Source organism: Manis pentadactyla, chromosome 5 (genome assembly GCF_030020395.1).
Source record: "Manis pentadactyla isolate mManPen7 chromosome 5, mManPen7.hap1, whole genome shotgun sequence".
NCBI classification, from domain to species: domain Eukaryota; kingdom Metazoa; phylum Chordata; class Mammalia; order Pholidota; family Manidae; genus Manis; species Manis pentadactyla.
This window is the reverse complement of record NC_080023.1, coordinates 41,925,940-41,944,407: the sequence shown is the minus strand read 5'-3', so window position 1 is coordinate 41,944,407 and position 18,468 is coordinate 41,925,940. Positions and strand designations below refer to the sequence as shown.

Genomic DNA, 18,468 nt, shown 5'->3' with positions numbered 1-18,468 from the left:
GTTCCCTTCTTTAGGGGCAGTTGGGTAGTTTCCAGCATATTCTCTCTGGAAACAGTGCTGCAGCAAACGTCCCCTTTCCTGTCTTTGCACGTGTGCCTTGTTTCTCTAGGATACAGTCCAGGAAGTGGAAGTGCTGCTCGTAGGATATGCCTGTGTGCAGCTTTGCTGGGTATTGTCTAATTCTTCCCCAAAGTGGTTGCATGAATTGGAGCTTTTTTGATACACAGTTTCTATGGCCCCAGTCTCAGAATTATTGATCATACAAGGGTGTAGGGAGGTCTGGGGTGGGCCCCAACTGGTTCTAATGAACATCCAAGGCTGAGAAACCTCTGTGTTGGACTAGCAACCCCACGGGACCAGGTACTATGTTCATCTTATTCACCGTTGATTTCCTAGCATTCAGCACAGTGCCTGGCACATATGTAGTAAGTGCTCAATAAATACTTACTGGATAAATGAATGAAGAGATGTAGCTTGGTAGAATGGAAGAATTGTGTTACAGTAAAGCAGTGCTCCACACGTTGTATTTGTCCATCTTAAAATGCAGTTTCTGATTCAGTAGGTCTGGAGTGGGGCCAAGATTTTGCATTTCTGTCAAACTCTCTGGTGAGACCTATTCCCCTGGTTTGGGGACATACACAGAACAGCAAGACCTGAGGGAAAAAAAGAAAACAATTTCCTTCTTTCATGTAGCTCTAGAGCAGAGGCATTTGGGGTTTGGAAGCCTGCTTGGTAGACCTCAAAACCTGTTTCCTCATATCTTTACAGCACAAAAAGGCAGAAGTACCTTCCTCAGCTTTTTTGGGAGAATCAAAGGAGGTCCTGCCCATGGAAGCGTTTTGTGAGCTGTGGGGCCCTCATGCTTATTACTTCTCATATTATTCTTACTCTTTTAGTAAATGAATATTTTCCTTCAGTTTGCTCAAAGCTGTGGGCATTGCAGGACCTAGTGGGATTCTGCTCTCATTTTGACCTGCCACCTACATTTAGAGAACAATTTGGGAGGAGGGCAAGCTGGCAGGGAGGTTGGGCAAGAGCAGAGGCAAATTCACCCTGTGGTGTGCTTCTGACTACAGGTGCTGGGGAGGTGGGGTTCCCTTCCCACCGTTGCTGTGGGATGGGGAGGAGCAGGCTAGAGAGAGGCCCACAGCTCTCATCCCATCAGCTGTATACTGTAGCAGGTGACAGGATGGTAGGGAGGCTCTCCAGGGGAGTGGGGACACTCTCTGACTTACCCCCAAAGTGAGAGGGGTGTGTGGATAAAGTGATGGTTCCTGTGGCCAGGATTCTCACCTGGTCCTGGTTGGCTAGCTCACTACACACGTGTGGGCAATATGTTGTTATTGACTCTATATAAAGAGCTCCTCCCAGTGCTCTGGGCGACACTGTGGCATGGCTGCAGGGGAGTGGGAGAGTAGAGATGATACTGGAGTAATGGCAGCAGCACTGAGGACAGAGACTGAGACAGCTGCTGGGATGGAGAGCCCCAGAGGCAGAGACCCTCTTGCCGCATGCAGACTCACTCTGTGTGGATGGGATTCTAGTGATTGACCTGCCACCGTGGGAATAAAGTTGGGTATAACCCTTTCACGCCAAGAATGTTCTACTGTCATTTCTTTGGTCACATTGAATCCATAATGAACTTGCCTGGGGCTGAAACCCACTGGCAAGACAGAGAGGCTCAAAATAGCTGTTCAGTATTAATTGATCTACTATAGGTGTAATTGGATCTATCCATGGCAGGTAGACCTGTGATTAACCCAAGGTTAAGCCACCACAGGGCACTGCCATTCAAATGGAAGGTTTCTGGGTTCTTTGGTAACTGCCACATCCTTCTGAGAAAGGTGTGGAGAGAGGAGGGGAAATAAAAATAAAATGAAAACAAAGTGCCATTCAGAACTGGTGTGTATGGCTGTGCGGAGTACCTGTTATTCCCAAGTTTCTCTTCCTCTAGAGAAAAACCATGGACTGGGGCCAGTTCCTTAGACCAGTGATTCTCAAACACCAGTTTGCTGTCATTCATGGTTTTCACTATGTCTCTGAACCTGCCTGAGCTTGTTAGTAGTTTTCCTTAAGTCTGTTCAGCTCCTTTTAATTTGGCCTCATTCTGTGCTAAGACATAGTGAAGTAATGGGTTTGATGAGCTAGTTATATGCTTTTTAATACATGTAAAAAACATAATTGCTGTAGATAAAAATATCAAATGATTATGTTGTACACCTGAAACTAATATAGTGCTGTATGTCAATTATATACCAATTTAAAAACACATAATTGCCTTAGTTACAAATGTTCATGCATGTGCCATTTGAGATTATATCACCTCCCTCCAGGATTCATGGTGCATACATAGTTTGGGAGACACTGGCTCAGATAAGAGGTTCTTCATGGTGTTCAAATACCTGGCTATTGGAGGAGCACTGTTAAACTGGTTTGCAGGTTATGATGGGTTGGTGAACTTCCTGGGGAGGCAGGATAGCATGTGGATGAGGTCCGGCTGGAGTGGCCACGCGCTGCTGGTGGGGTGTGGGAGTTGCCATTGTTTACTCTCACAGAGACTGCTTCTCATCTGTAACGTGTGGGTGAAAGAGCATCGCTCCCTGGGGTGTTGCAGGGCTGAAATGGAATTATTTATGTCCAGTTCTTAGCCCAGTGCCATGGTATTATTACTGTTTTCTTCTAGTGCCCCTCTTTCCCACTAGCAAAGGAGTGCAGAGGATGTAGTGGGAAGAGCCCTGAGTTAGGGATCCAGGGCCCTGGGTTCCGGTACTGACCCTGCTGCTTTGTACCTTTCCTGACATCAGGCAGGTGACTTAGGCCTCCCGGGGCAGGAACCATTCCTGCTGGGGAGCGCTGGGAGGAGAGGAGCGAGCACATTGCCCTGGGGCTGTGGTTTCCAATCAGATAGGAGGCCAGGAGGGGAAGCCCGCAGAGCGGACAGAAGGGGAAGAAGCAGTGATTTCCGATTGAAATGTCTTTGGAAGATGCAGCACCGATGGTATGTGGCAAAGCTTTTGCAATCATCAGTCAGGATTCAGTGTTGTTCCTTTTCCTGATGAGGGCACATCAGGTAGTAAAAGATTTTTCATATCTCCTAAGCATATAACATACCTTTGTGTTAATGGTGTGCACAGGTGTTCCTAACTGGGAAATACATGAAGTAGTTAAGCTTGGTTTCTGTCTCTAAAAAAAAATTTTCTGTAAGGTTTTTGGAAAGGTAATATTTCACATGGTAGAAATTCCAAATTGTACAAAAGGAAACATATTGAAAACATACCCACCATCTATCTGATTCTTCTCTTCAGCATTGGTCAATATTTGCAGTTTCTTTTGCTTCTGTTCAGAGGAATCTTATATGTATATACAAGTATGTTTATGTTTCTCTCCTAGTTTTTAAAAACACAGCACTTACACACTGACCTGTCCTGGTGTACCCTTTGCCCTTTGTATCTTGAAGGTGGGTCTGTGCCAGAATGTGAGGAGCATCCTCATTCGTTGTTTATGGCCACAGAGCATTCAGTTGCTTGAATGTATTGAATTCACTTAACTGGGCCCCCATTGATGGTCATGAAGGTAATTTTCTAATCTTTGGTTTTTACAGACAAGGCTACGGGAAACCGCTTTGTCCACACATCATTTTGCATATGTGAGAGTATAGTTGTAGGCCGACTCCTTAGAAATAGGTTTGATAGATTTTGCCACATTGCCCTCTACCAGCAATTTGTGCAACTCTTGTTACCTGCAGCCTTGCCAGAGCAGTGTGCTCTCTGAAACCTTTTTTGATCTTTGCCAGTCAGGGGAAAAAATGTTGTCTTAGTATGTTTTTAGTTTGCATTTCTCTTATTAGGAGCGAACTTGAGCAGCTAGTCACACGTTTAAGAAAACAAACTCAATTTCATTTAACTGTTCTGTTGTTGGCAGTTATTTTCAAAGTCTGTAGGGAAGGACCAGGTTTCTACTTATTTCAATCTGTCACAGACTGATTTTTTTTTTGTGAAATACAATAAAAATAGTTATTAGCAAAATGGAGTAAAATCCCCAAACATACATAAGAACAAACCCCTATTTTTTACTGCTAAACTTGACAGTTACAAAATTACTCTGTCCATTCATTATACATGTTTTCTGTTTCAGAACTTAGCTCATGGCAGTGTTAGCCCTTGAGTGACATTGCTGTAAATAACTCCTTGCTCATCCTTTTTCTCCCATTGCCCACTGGCTGGGGATGAGAGAAGGGAGCACAGAATTGTATATTTCACAATCAGTATATTATAGGATGCTTTTATTACATTAGAGTAAAATATCTCTGATGGTGCAATACTGGTCCGGAAAGGCTTGGTTCCCAAAGGCACGGCCGCCACGCAAACACATTCAGGCACCGTAGCTCCTTTAGTCCTTGCATGCTCTTAGGTGGGGAACCTGGGGTCCTGGTTTTTCACTGAAGAAGACCTTGAGCTTGAACTAGAGGGGATTAGGTGGAGAATTTTCAAAATCACTCAATTAGTTAAACTTGCAGAGTTGGCCTCTGTGACCTGGGGCTTTGCCAAGTCCCATGCCAGCCAGGCTTCTTTCTCGGAAGTGATGGGAAGGATAACTCTGGGCAAAGTAGGAGCTCAAGAGACCTCATGGTCAAGGAGGCATCTTTTTTGCTCTGCAGAGCATTGGATTGGGAATGAGGTTCTTCCGCTAGCTCACTGAAGTCAGTAACTGGGTGAGTACTTCCTCCTCCTCAGCCTCCAGCTAGAGGACACAGGCCCAGTATTCTTTGTCCTGCTTTTGAGTTGTAATTTTATCTTTGCTTAAGAACTTTGTTCTGCTGTCTCTAGCTATGTGGAGAGTTGCTTTACAAGCCAGAGTCTCTTGCTGCTCTTTAATGTCCTTTCCTGTGATGACTTGGGATCCTTTTGTATCCTGGGTCATCATATATCTATCCCTGGTCATCTTTCTTCACTAGCAGGTGTGTTTGCTTCTGTGTTAGGATCATTCAATGAAATCATGTTGGTGTGTTTTTCAGTTATTTCTCCCTACCCACTATCATACAAGTCATGGACATGACATACTATCATGGTACAGAAGGAAAGTTCTCTTTAACTACCTGCTGGTGGATGACTGGCTCCCTGTGAAAGCTGCTAGGAATGGGAGGTAGTTGAGCATGCCACCTCCCATTGAGCCACAAGTTGGGGTTGTAGTGTAATGGTATTTAGATTGTGGGTTCATAAGTGATCTGTGCTTTATATTAACCCTTGACCTTGGCAAGTTACTTAACCTCCATTAACCTTGTTTCCCTCACCTATGAAGTGGGGATAGTGAGTCCCCGTTAGTGATTTATCTGGAGGAGAGTGTTGCTCAGTGCTGCTCTGTGGGACTGGGTGTCCTGTCTGCTGTTGAATGGCATCCACAGCCACTCTGTGGAATTACACACCTCGTGGTTGGGTGACGTGTGGCAGCCCACAGCCAAAGAGGCCATGCTCAGAAACAGTTCTGGCTCTCTGCTTACTCCTGCATCTGTAGTTAAGGAATTAATAAAAATACAAATAAAAAGATTGGCTCCCCTGACTAGTGGTCAACAGTCAGACTCTGGAACCTAGTGGCCTAGGTTTGATCCTAGCTCTGCCTTTGTAGACTGAGTGAGCTTGGACAGGTTCCCTCTGTTTCTTCATGACTAGAATGGGGACAATAAGTGTAATCTGCTTTGGGCTAATGGACAAGATTAAATGAATGTATAGATGTGAAACTCTCTGAACAGTTCACACATAATAATTACCCATCTCCTGTTTCTAAAGTTTATTCAATCAGCAAATTATTACGTGCTTTTTATATATCAGATACTTTGCTTGGTCCTGGCAAACTAATCAGATGTAACCTCTGTCTTCATAGAAGTTATAGGCTCTTGTTGGGGTTGGCAGGCTTTTTGGTGAAGGGTTAGGTAGTAAACATTTTAGGCTTTGTGGGCCATAATGTCTCTGTTGCAGCTTCTCAACTCTGCTATTTGTCTGGTGAAAGTAGCTTCAGTAAGTAAATGAATGATCATGGCTGTGTTCCAATAAAACTTTATTTACAGAAACAGTTGTTGGGCCAGATTTGGTTCAGGGACAGTTATTTGCCAACTTGTGGAAAACAGCTGTTAATCACAGAGAAGTATATTATTACAAATTGTGATGGGCTCTATGAAGTTATATACAGGATTCTGTGAAAGGAAAGGGTTAGGGAAGGTTACTTTGAATAAGTGACAGTGAAGCCAAATGTTGAGGGGGAGGTAGCAAGAGGAGGTGAGTGGGAAAAGGGGGACAGCTCTGAGGGGCTGTAGAACTGGCCACACTAGTTCTTAGCCAGGAGGCTCAGAATTGCAATCTGCACTTCTGTCTTTTAAAGGTATGAAGATATTTTGCAGCTTTCTTTGAATAAATAAAAACCCAGTAATTTCCCACTGATACATAATTCATGCCAATTCTTCCCCCTATCATAATCTCAACACTGGGATATGGGCGACATTAATGTATTAACACATTTTGTTCTGCATCCTTCTGGTAGGTTCTTTCTCTGTTCTATTGCTTTTGTTATATTATTGTCAGTACCCCCAAATTTAGAAGTTAATGCAGTCAGATTGTACCTTATTCCATTACTACATGTAAAATGGTTTACTTCTTAGAACTCATTTCTACTTTTTGATGCTATTTTTCTCTTTCTGCTTTTTAAAACTTAATATTATTTTCTTTTCCTATCTGGCTAAAGAGTTGCAGTCCTTGAAAGCATTCTGAAAAAAAAAAATCCATTTTCCTCTTGACTACATCTCAAGTTTTTTCTGACTTTATACCTCAACCTTACATTTCCTTTAAACAGATTTCAGTATTCTGTGGAGATTTCGCAGAAAAGGAAATGCGTGTTCCTCATTCTAGAATATTTCAAGGGATGCCTAAGTGGCAGGGGTTTCATGAGCCCCTTCAATTCTTCCATTGCTGAAATTCTGGGGTTCCAAGGAGACCCTGCCTCCTTAAGAGTCAGTGTGGGGGTAGTCATTGGAGGCACACGCTATGTTGCCAGGTTGTGTGAGTTCAAGCCCAGTTCCACATTTAGCTGTGTGAACCTGGATGAAGTTACTTACCCTCTGTGTCTCAGTTTTTTATCTTTAAAATGGGGACAGTAATGGGAGCCACCTCATGAAGTTTTTATGAGGATTAAAATGAGTAAAATACACATCATGTCCTTAGAGCAGTGACTGGATACAGTAAGTGCTATTTATGTATCTATTATTATTATTACCAATTACATCAGGGGAACCAGTGGCCATAATTTCTCCTTAACTATCCCTGAATTCTGGCAGGTGGCTCCTGACTCATTGTGAGGTCTTGGGCTGCATCATTTTATTTTTGCTTCACTTTCTCGATAAGCTTTAGGAATGCCCTTTTTATCATCACTGGTCAGGGAATAAGAGTCCTTTTGAAAACTAGTCTTTATGTACTTCTGTGCTTGAAAACATACTTGCTCAGTAAAATAGCCTTTTGAAATATTATAATTTCTTATGGTCTTAGCAGCAACATTCACTTCCCATGTTATATATCTTAATTCCTGGTAATTATTAACAACTTATTCTCTACGTACTTAGAACTCCTTACATGTTAATTTTGGCCTTTCTCGTGTCAGTTGTCTACTTTGTTCAAACTTGAAAAAGGCTGCCTATCCTGGGATGCAGGAAAATGGGCTGCCTGTGGGTGATCTTTGGCAAGTAGGTTCACTCCTCTTGGTTTGGTTTTTTTCATCTGTGAAGTGGTCTGGCTGACCTCCAGGGATCCTTCCTGGTCTCTGTGTTTTTGTAGGATTCCCCATATTGTGGCAATGTTCTTGTTGGCTTTTATAGACCTTGCAATGCCATTGCATTGCACTGTATCATCCCCCTGAGCAAGGAACTGTCTCCTTTTCCCTCCCAAGAAGAAATTCTAACATGTTTTCCTTATAAATTGCTTTTAAAATTGCTTTAAAAAGAAGTGCCTTTCTATACCTAATGTATGCATTTATGATTCATCCCTCCCTAGGCATTGTTGTTGTTTGTTTTGTGTTTTGTAGCACCCCTCGGCAGTCACAGAATTGCTCTCAGAAGTGCTTTGAAGAACTAACATTACAGTCTTCTCATTGGAACTTGTCCCAGCCCAGATTCTATTTTTAATAAAGTATGGTGCATTGTTTTTCAAAGGTTACCAGTTCTCTTACTGATGGAAATAAGGATTCTGTATTTCCATACTTCCAGACCCTGTGATATACCACCAGATGTAAGTTTTGTGCTCAGCGTCTGGTCACTTAACTGTTATTTCTAGTGGCCCCTGTCTGCCTTTTGTGCCACCGTGCTGGGTGCTAGCAGTGTAGGCGCATGCTCTCGGGTTTGTAATTTACATAGCACCTTACGATTTACATACTACTGATAATGCTTATAGTTTTGCTTGATTTGCTCTGCTACCTAGAGCCATAGGCAGGCTGGATATCAGCAACCCCTTCCTCTCAGTCAGGAAACTGAGGCCAAGAGACGGATAGTGACAGAAATCAAAGGCAAATTGATGCTGGGGAGAAAACAAATGGCCAAATACAGCTCTGAGGTGTGTGCTGTGGGCCTTAGATAACTGGTCTGCAAGGTATTAGTTTACTACCTTTTTATTAAATTTTTTAAATGGGAAAAATAATATATGCTTATAGTAAGATGTTCCAAACAATTGAGAAGAGCATACAGAAAGCCCCTTGGTGGCCAGCTCGTCTCCCAGCTCCCAGACACTGGTGACTAGTGTTAATCATTTCTCAAGTAGTCTTTAGAAAGTTCCATTAAAATGTAGGTCTAGTCTGCTGTGTTCATCCTGTGTTCCTCAGGTGGAAGTAGTGCTGGGCATGAAGCTAGACTCTGGGACCGTTGATGGGATGAGTGACATCCCCAGTATTGCCCTGCACATTATTACTCTCTGACTTGCTTTTACTTATCATTGCATCTTGGACAAATTTTCATAGCAGTACCCATAGAGCAACTTAATTTTTTTTAATAGCCACATTGTATTTCATCATGTGGATTACCATAATTATTTAAACAGTTAAAGTTATTCTAACGTTTACTTCTAATGTTTTCCTGTTACAAACCTTGCTGTGTGGACCTTCTGAGACACTGACTATTGGTGGTTAATTCCATATCCATTTTCCTTTTCTAATTTTAGCTGGTCATGGCTGCTCAGGCAAAGACCGTGCTTGCCAGGCTCCTGCAGCTGGGTACGGATGCCACAGAGGATGCCTTGAGTGCAGAGTAGAGGTTTTGTGTATGTGTGTATGTTAGTTTCCTATTGCTGCTATAAAAATTACTGCAAACTTCATAGCTTAGGATGACATAAACTATTCTCTTAGAGCTCCAGAGGTCAGAAGTCCTAAAGTCAAGATGTCAGCAGGGCTGCATGCCTCCAGAGCCTCTGGGAAAGAATGTGTTTCTTGCCTTTTCCAATTCTAGGGGCTACCTGCTTCTTTGGCTCATGGCCTCTTCTTCCATGTTCAAGGCCAGCAGTGTAGTATCTTCTAGCTTCTTTCTCCAGTCTTCATCATCACATGTCCTCAGTGACTCTGACCCTCCTGCCTCCCTCTCGTGAGGATCCCTCTGATACAAGGCCTACCTGGATAATCCAGGATCATCTGTCTCCCCATCTGATCCTTAAATTAATCATGCCAAGTCCCTTTTGCTGTGTAAGGTCACATAGTCACAGGTTCCAGGGATCAGCCATGAACATCTTTGACATCCTCATTCTTTCTGTCACAGGGGCTCCCTGAATCTAGGGGAGCTCAGTGAAGAATTCCTTGAGAAAGATGATGGGGTACAGCCAGGTGGAGGAGCAGGGCAAGAGCATTTAGGCGATGGCTGGGAGGGCACTTGAGGTATTTGAGGAACAGAACAAAGGCCATTGTGATAGGCTGAGTGTTCAAGGGAGTGAGTGGCAAGAGATGCCATTGGAAACAGCAGTGGAAGTCACCAGAGGATTTTAAAGCAGATTTGCATTTAAAGAGAACACTTTTGCAGTCCTGTCGACAGTGGGGTGAGACGTGGGTGAGGTGGCTGTTAGAGGCCACTTAGGAGCTGGTGTCATTCAGAAGAGTGATGCTAGTGGCCTGGCCTTGCTGGTTGCTGGAGATGAGAGACAAGTGAGTGGTCTCTGAGCTCTAAGGAAGGAGAATCCATAGGACACAGTGGTGGCTGGGTATGGACTGTGGAAGGATGATGGGTAGCATCATACTAAGTGGGGGAGCACCATACTAAGTGGGGGAACACCAGGAAAAGATTGGATTTGGGGGGAAGGGGAAGTGAAGGCTCTAGTTTTGGGTAGTTTGATTGAGGGCCTGTGAGACAAGCAAGGGATAATGTCCGTGTTCATCCAGTTTAAATGAGCTCAGAGGTGAGAGCTCTGGGATGAAGATGAATTGAAAACAGTTGGCACGTAGCTGCTGATTGAAGCCATGTGAGTGGTTACTGCCTGGATCTCACCCAGAGAGGCGTGGAGAGAGGGGGGTAGGGTTCAAGTAGCAGCCCCAGCTAACCGTGCCCCCTGGAGTTTTGGTGCTCATCAGGGATGAAGTAGGGGTAGAATCCAGAAAGGGTTGTTTTGAGGAGAGGTGTGGAGGTGAGATACGTTTTAAAGATTATTATGGAAATCTTCAAGCATATTTGTTTCCTATTGCTGCTGTAACAAATTACCGTTAACCTAGTGGCTTAAACAATGCAAGTTCATTATCTTACAGTTCTGGAGGTCAGAAATCTGAACTGGCTCCCTGAGCTAGAATGAAGGCCATGTAGGGCTGGGCTCTAGCGGCTGCCTGTTCCTTGGTTCCTGGCCCTCTTCCTTCATCTTCATAATTAGCCAAAGCCAGTTGAGTCCTTCACGTATTACATCTCTCTGGTCTGTTTGTCCTGCTTCCATTTTTAAGGATGCTGTGACAACATTGGACACATGAAGATAATCCAGAACGGGTGCACAAGAGAAACAATGTTGCAATGTGGGACATGGGGAGGGCCACTTGAATTTGGTGGATTGGTTATGTGAGTTTTTTCCACCCTAGCATTGCACATCTGTCTGGGTATATGTTCAGAGAAGGTGGGTAATTTGATTCCTATTGGGTTGGTTTTTTGCCAGGTGGTTTGACCAAAGGACATGGTAAGGGGTGCTTGTAAGAGCAGCTGAGGTCACGCTCCACAGACTCGATGCTGAATGAGACATGAGAGGACCGAGCGAGGCCGGCAGGGTGTGAGGGTAGCTGGACACCATGCTTCAGGAAGCCAGCGGGCAGAGCCCACCCTGGTGGCTTTTGGGTTGGTGGCCAGATCTAGGGTATGTCTTTGGGAGTGGTGGTTGAAGTGGAGTGAACTCAGAGTCACCTGGAAAAGAGGACATCAGGTGTTGAGAGAGCAGAGTGGGAAGGCTCCCACACATGGGCATTGAAAACCACCTGGTTTGATGGCCAGAGATGGGCTGTAAAGGTGGGTCTTCTGTGAATGGCGGTCAGCCAAAAAAAGGAAAAAGAGGGGTGTTTGTACAGTCTTGGGAGACATGGGCCTCAGCAGGGCAGATGTTTTGACAGGTATTTCTCTTAAACACTGTCCTCTGGGTCACTGTCCTTAGTATGAGTCATCTGTACCAATTCCTCCTCCGATAGGAAAATATTAAGATAGGTAGAAAAAAATCAGATTCAACCCAGGAATTCCTAAATAGAAATAATCGTGGAGTAACCTGAATATATGGCTATCCCATAAAGAAAGGTTTAATGAGCTCTGTCTCCACGTGCTGTAATTTTATATCTGACATTTCTCCTGGGCTCTAAGCCATATTCTAATGTTGCTTCAGAGATGGCTATGGGTCTATTTAATATGCATTATTTACATTGATTTATGATTGAGATGTAGCTTTATTGAAAATTTTTAGTGATTTTTGTCTATACTGTAAAATCCCTGTTGTAATATAAGTATCATTTTTAAAATTTAGCTTTATTGTATATGGAGTCACGTTATTTTGAAGGCAAAGAAAACCACCTCCACCCACTCCCCTGCCCCCCTGTGCACACAGGAAGAGAGCAAAACTATCAAACACAGATGACCATTGAATTCAGTGGCTCAGATGATGGGTCAAAGAATTGAGATTGGTGGACACTATAACCGACCAAGAAAACAAGTGGGAGCGAAGGAGATTGTTATAAGGGGATGCAGTGTGTCGTTTCTGCTGTGGTTCTATTTGCTTAGAATTGGGGCATATTTAATGTTTACTTGTTGACAGGTGACCATTTTGACTGTTTCTCAGCTCACTTTTTCCGCCATTTCTTCTTGTGACAGGAGCTGCTAATTATGTGATTATTAAAGAATAAGTAGCACAGCAGAATTATTTTTTATAAAACATAACAGGGTCTTTTTCTTTTTAAAATGCCTGTCTCCCAAGTTGAGGTTCTGTGAGCTGTGAGTCTTCGGTGCCGGCCCCTGAGAAGGTGAGCAGGCTGTAGAATGGTAATAGGGCCATGGGGACATGTGGAGCCTGATCCTGCCCACCCTCTAAACTTCCTACCTTGTTGGTCTGAAGTTAGGTCATTTTTCCTAATCCCAGCAGATTCATCCAGGCTGTGGGGAGAGGAAGGGTGATCACCGTGGCACTGGCTCTTGGTAGGACTCAGTGAGTGACTTTGTTCAGTATAATTGCTCTGCGTAGCCTTTCCTTCGTGGGCTCCCAAATGTGGCTCCTGGGCTGAAGTCCTAGCTCTGCAGTTTACTGGCTGTGGTCCTTGGACAGATTCTTAGCCATTCTACACCTTAAATTCTTGTCTGTTAAATGAAGATTATAGTAGTACTTAACTTGATAGGGTTGTTGTAAAAATAAAGAGGGCAGGCCCTGGCACACAGTAGGAGTACCCAGTAACTTCCTGTCATCATGTTAGAATGTTAAACTTGGGTTCACATAGCTTACCAATTGGTGCATTTGGGAATTGGTTTTAAATTGTATTTTATTTCTCCATTATTTACAATCTTCCTTGGACTTTTCACTTTCTCAGCTAAGGCTTTCCCTGACTACCCTAATTAAGCTGCAGGTAGCTACCCTCTCCTCTTCTGTGCTCCATGCTTCTCCTCTACCCCCTATTCTCTGGAGTGCCCACCCTCATTTCTTGCTTCATTTTTTTTCACTGCACTTAACACCTTCCACTGTACTGTCCAGTGTACTTTTCTTTCAGGCAGTCTTCATCTGCTAAAATGTGAACCCCAATAGCGTGGGCATCTGTGTGTGTTCCATTCCCTGTTCTATTGTCAGTGCCTAGAATAGTGCCTGGCACACAGTGGATGTGTGATAAATCTTTATCAGAGTGAAGAAATGGACTTCGGAAGTGGTGGTAGGATTCCATTTATCACCAACTATTATAAAAGCTGCTGCAGCTGATTGAGCTTAAAATGTTTTATTCAGAAGTTCTTGGTGACAGTTTGCTCATTTGCCTATCTCTCACCTCCTTTCCTAATAGGGATGACTGAGCCAAGAAGAACAGGTCTGAGGGGATGATTAAGTTGGATGAGGAGAGGAATAGGCTGACATTGTCTACTCATCTCCTGGTTTACTTCTGACACCTTTTCTTTCAGCGTGAATCTCACCAAACACCTTGGTGACCAGGAGAGATGCCAGTCCCAACAGTGGACTTTCTTCAGTATCATCTGACTTTCTGGCCTGTTTCACATGCAACAGAACTTATGTTGTTTTTCTCCTCTAGGGCACCAATGCCTCCGCTCTGGAAAAAGACATCGGCCCAGAGCAGTTCCCAATCAATGAACACTACTTTGGATTGGTCAATGTAAGTCTTTGAAAGTGGATTGATCAAATGTTTTAGAGTACTTGATGCAACTTCGTGGCCATTTTCATCACTACCAATTTTTAAATAATTGTGATTTTAAATAATAATGATTCTCCTTAGTTACTATAGGCAATGTTGGGGTTGGGGAGGAGATTCAGTACAGTTTTGAAAGCATGTGTTGTCCTGGAAAAAAGGGTTTTTAATTACTGCATTATTGGGTAACATTGTCATTTTTTTCCCCCAGTGCTTAAGGGATTTATTTTGTATATGTAATTTTGAGAGTGATTTTATTAGCCTGTGTAGCCAGATCTGCTTTTATGTTTCCCCTTTACCATCTGGTTGAACTCCTTAGGCATTCTTTGTTCAGTATGTGTCAGCACAACCAGTGTTTTAAAAGTATTTCCAGTTCATCACTAGTAACTGTTTGGTGGTATAACCTGATGGTGGTATAAAGCAGGTGCAGGTGTGGGGGAAGAACTGGCACCAGTTTATCTCAGAATTGGCCCCACTTGATCTGTGCTTAGCAATGGCTTCCTTGTATATGGCCAGACTTTCCAGGCTCTGCTTCTTTGGTAAGTGATTATTATGACTAAGTAGTGAGACAGTATTACCCACTACACTCCTGAGTTTTCTTCCTTACCTGATCCTTTCTTTCTGGGGTGGAGGTTTTAAGCAACATCAAGTGTTAACTCACAAGCATTTGGTTTTCTGGCACAAGTAGTCTAAGCATAGTCTGTCAGTGTCCAGGTGAAACAGGTAGTGATTTCCCCTGGGGAAGCTGGAAGTGATTTCTGTGAGTGAATACTGCCTGTGGTATAGTGGAAAGAACACTGACTTTGAAGTAATTCAGTCTGAGTCTGAATTCTGCCTATGCTGTTCATTAGCTGTGTGATCTTGGGCAAGTCACTTGACCTCTCTAAGCCTCTAGTTTTCCATTTGTAAAATGGACATCACAATGGTTTCTACTCTTGGTTATAGTGAAGGGTCAGTTGAAGATCCTGACATAAGGTTGAGGCACATTGTGGACACTCGGTAAATTTTAGCTCCTTTTCTTTCCCAGGATTTGTCCCCTGGTTCAGGGCCAAGCATTACTAAAGGGTGACTGGGTGGAGGTGAGACACTGAGTAAAAGAGAAAAGAATGGAAGAAGGGAGGGTAAAGTCCTGGAATATAGGTTGTGTTGGTGAAATACTGGCTTCTAATTTTAATATAATTTGTTCAGCCATTGTGCATAGGCATGTGTTTGGCTCTTTGAAGAGAGTTATTTAAGTTGTGGGACGTTCTGCCGTGGCTAGGGAAAATACAAATGGAGAAAAAAGAATAAAGGCCAGGACCTAGTTTGTGGAAGCATTGTGAGATCTAAGTCTATTGATAGCTTCATTTATGTTCACTTTGAATGGTAATTGGTGAAAATTCCAGCTTCTCTTTAAATATAAATTTGTCTCCTATTATATAATTGTGTCAAAGTAGATTAAAATATGTAGAAATAGGAAATGTTCTCTCAGCATACGTAGAAGTGCCATGTTAAGTATGGTGGAGCATCTGTCTCGCTCTTGGCGTAAATGATGCTTAAGCCAAGAGCAACCAGTCTTGAGAAGATGTCCGTGTTCTATTTTAATCCTGCACAGCATTTTGTAATCTGTGTTATTAACCTTGTGATTTTTTTTCCTTTTCATTTTACTGTGTATGAAAAATTCTAAAGGGATAGTTTCAGCTGTGTTCTCTTGCAGGCATGGTTTCACAGTCCATTGAAAACTGAGAGGATAACTTATTCCCTCCTTAATCATAATCTGAGTATCAGTGGTTCTTGAGATGGACAGAATGTCACTGATGTTTCAGTGTGGGCTCTAATCTGTTGAATGATACTGTACTGGGACAATTGCCACCTTGGCAGAAAGAAGATAAATGGTGATTTAGGACTCATGAATGGAGACAGTTGGTAGGATCACGTAGGGAGGCACCTTTGCTCTGATTAAAGTAAATGCATAGGTGCCTTTACTCTGTAGCTTTGGAGGGAGGATGTGTGGTCTGAAACCAGTGGGCAGGGGCACTGAATTTTGAAAGAGAAAAACTAAAATGAGTCCCCATTCAGTTAAGGCTGTTACAGCTGTGAGCATGTGGTTCCTAGTTTCTGAATTTCTTTATGATTTGCTGTTTTATTATCCCTGTCATAGGAGTTTTGATGTGTTGCAATGTGGCATCCTTATTTATCCAGCTACTTTTCTGGGTCTCCATATCATGTCGATTTTTTTCTTCTCTCTTTTTAAGCACAAGAAGGTTTCATTAGATTTTATTTCTTTTTTTTAATCAGGGCAAAGTGCCTCTTACTGTTTTAGGGACTGGAGGGGGCACCACGCTTATGTAAACTTGTATTTATTTCCCTGTTGGTCAGGTAGTCAACGGGTTTAGAGTGCTTTACCAGTTTCCTAATGTGGCAAGTAGGACTTTGACACTGGGAAATCTGGGCTGGTTTATGGAGGGTAGCCTTCTCCCCTTCCGCCACTCCAGAGGTGGCATGTCCCCAGACCGTGATTTGAACCATCCCTGTTGTCCTTTGGCAGTTTGGAAACACATGCTACTGTAACTCCGTGCTCCAGGCATTGTACTTCTGCCGGCCATTCCGTGAGAACGTGTTGGCATACAAGGCCCAGCAAAAGAAGAAGGAAAATTTGCTGACGTGTCTGGCAGACCTTTTCCACAGCATTGCCACGCAGAAGAAGAAGGTTGGCGTGATCCCACCAAAGAAGTTCATCTCGAGGTTGAGAAAAGAGAATGGTGAGTAGTATGGAGGTTAATCTGTTTAAGGGTCTGAAGTGAGGAGATTTGTTCTTTGTATCCTCAAAATGAATCCCCCCCCTTTTTTTTTAAGGGAAAGTAGTATGGCCACTACTCAAATAACCTTTTTTAAGGAAATTTCTTTTCCTCCAGTACATATAAAAAGCAGGTTAAAAAATACAAAATTTAGATTTGTTGTCCCACTTTGGAATGACCTTTTTATTGCTTCACATTGGGAAGAGTTTTTTTCTGGATAGGATCATTGTAAGAAGAAACTGCCTAAGGCGGCCTTCTAAGCAGAACACTGATCCGAATAAATAGGTTAACGCACTAATTGAATAAAATAGTTATTATCTTATACACTTGTCATAAGTGATTAAAGTAAATGCATATTATCTAATCAGAGCCTCTGCTGTTTTAAAAAACAATTATCTCTGACTTATTTTTCTAAGACAATTGAAAGATGAGAAATGATATCTTTATATGATTAAAATGTCCTGCTGTCACATGAATTCTTTCTTGTTTTTTTTTTTTGTCTCTGCTTTTGGGAGCAGAAGCTAGGTTATTCCAGAAGTTTTGTGTTGGTAATTTTTATGACTATAGGTATATTTGATATGACAACTTGTGTTTATTCTAGATTTCAGCCTTGCCCCAACAGACTTGCACAGTTAATCAAATGTTTGTTTTATAAAACCTCATTTAATTTGATTGCTGTCTTTAAAGTTGTAGTTTATACCTACCAGAATAAAAATAATCTGAGAATGAAGCAGAGCACTCCCCAGTCTTGTTGAGAACATGATTAATAATGAAGTTTCACAGCTGCATTCGTCTCTTGATTGATTGTCCTTATGGCAGGCGACAGCAGTAGGCTTCTGGAGTCATTTGTATTTGGTTTCAGAACACTATCAGATAGATACATTCTCACATGCATCCCTCATCTCCCTTCTGTGTTTCATGTAAGCTGCCTCCAGGCTGGTCCAGGGTTTAATGTGATCGTTGGGAAGAGCCCCCAGTAGCTCTGGATAAATTACAGAATGAATAATTGATCACTGGTAGCCACATCATATTAAATATTGATATTTTATCAGGAAACTTATCAAGTAATTTCTGTTATTTTTCTGTTTTTTTATAGAAAATGAAAATTTTGGTAGCTTTTTATATTCATGATGACTTTAGAGAGATAACAAAAAATGTAGTTCTTGGGTTATAAAAAATGGAAAAGAACAAAAATTAATTTAAAACTTACCCATTCAAGTTGCAGAACAGAGCAGAATATATTCCTTACCTATGCACTCTTTCAGTATAAAAATTGAATTGTGGCATGTAAAATTAAGCATTTTGTTTGCTTTTCAAGAACCAGAGATTGAAATAATGACCTTCTTTCTTCCCAGATCTCTTTGATAACTACATGCAACAGGATGCTCATGAATTTTTAAATTATTTGCTAAACACTATTGCCGACATCCTACAGGAAGAGAAGAAACAGGAAAAGCAAAATGGAAAATTAAAAAATGGCAACATGAATGAACCTGCAGAAAATAATAAACCAGAACTCACCTGGGTCCATGAGATTTTTCAGGGAACGCTCACCAATGAAACTCGATGCTTGAACTGTGAAACTGTAAGCATTTGGAGGGTTTTCGTGTACTGTGCGTGTGCATATCTGTACAGGCTGTGTTGTGCATGACTGCAGTGTGGTATTATAGTACCTGACAGTTGTCATCAATATATGCAGACATCTCTATTTATGAATATGAACATCAGGTGCAAACTTTTGGAAGCATGTCTCTATCCAAAATGTCTTAGCTGGCTAAAGTAGAGTGATGAGGGGAAATCTCCCAAACTGGATGGCTTTGTGTCATGGGCAGACTTTAGG

At 42.4% G+C, this 18,468-nt stretch overlaps 1 protein-coding gene across 2 annotated transcripts in view; it reads left to right on the top strand.

Moving 5' to 3' along the window:
- USP46 (ubiquitin specific peptidase 46) overlaps nucleotides 1-18,468 on the top strand; it is a 59,422-nt gene that overhangs the window by 9,336 nt on the left and 31,618 nt on the right. For both annotated transcript variants that reach the window (XM_036892506.2, XM_057502225.1), the window contains exons 2-4: nucleotides 13,738-13,818; nucleotides 16,379-16,592; nucleotides 17,984-18,213. In XM_036892506.2, coding sequence (XP_036748401.1) covers nucleotides 13,738-13,818; nucleotides 16,379-16,592; nucleotides 17,984-18,213 — 525 coding nt within the window. The remainder of the gene's footprint in view (nucleotides 1-13,737; nucleotides 13,819-16,378; nucleotides 16,593-17,983; nucleotides 18,214-18,468) is intronic.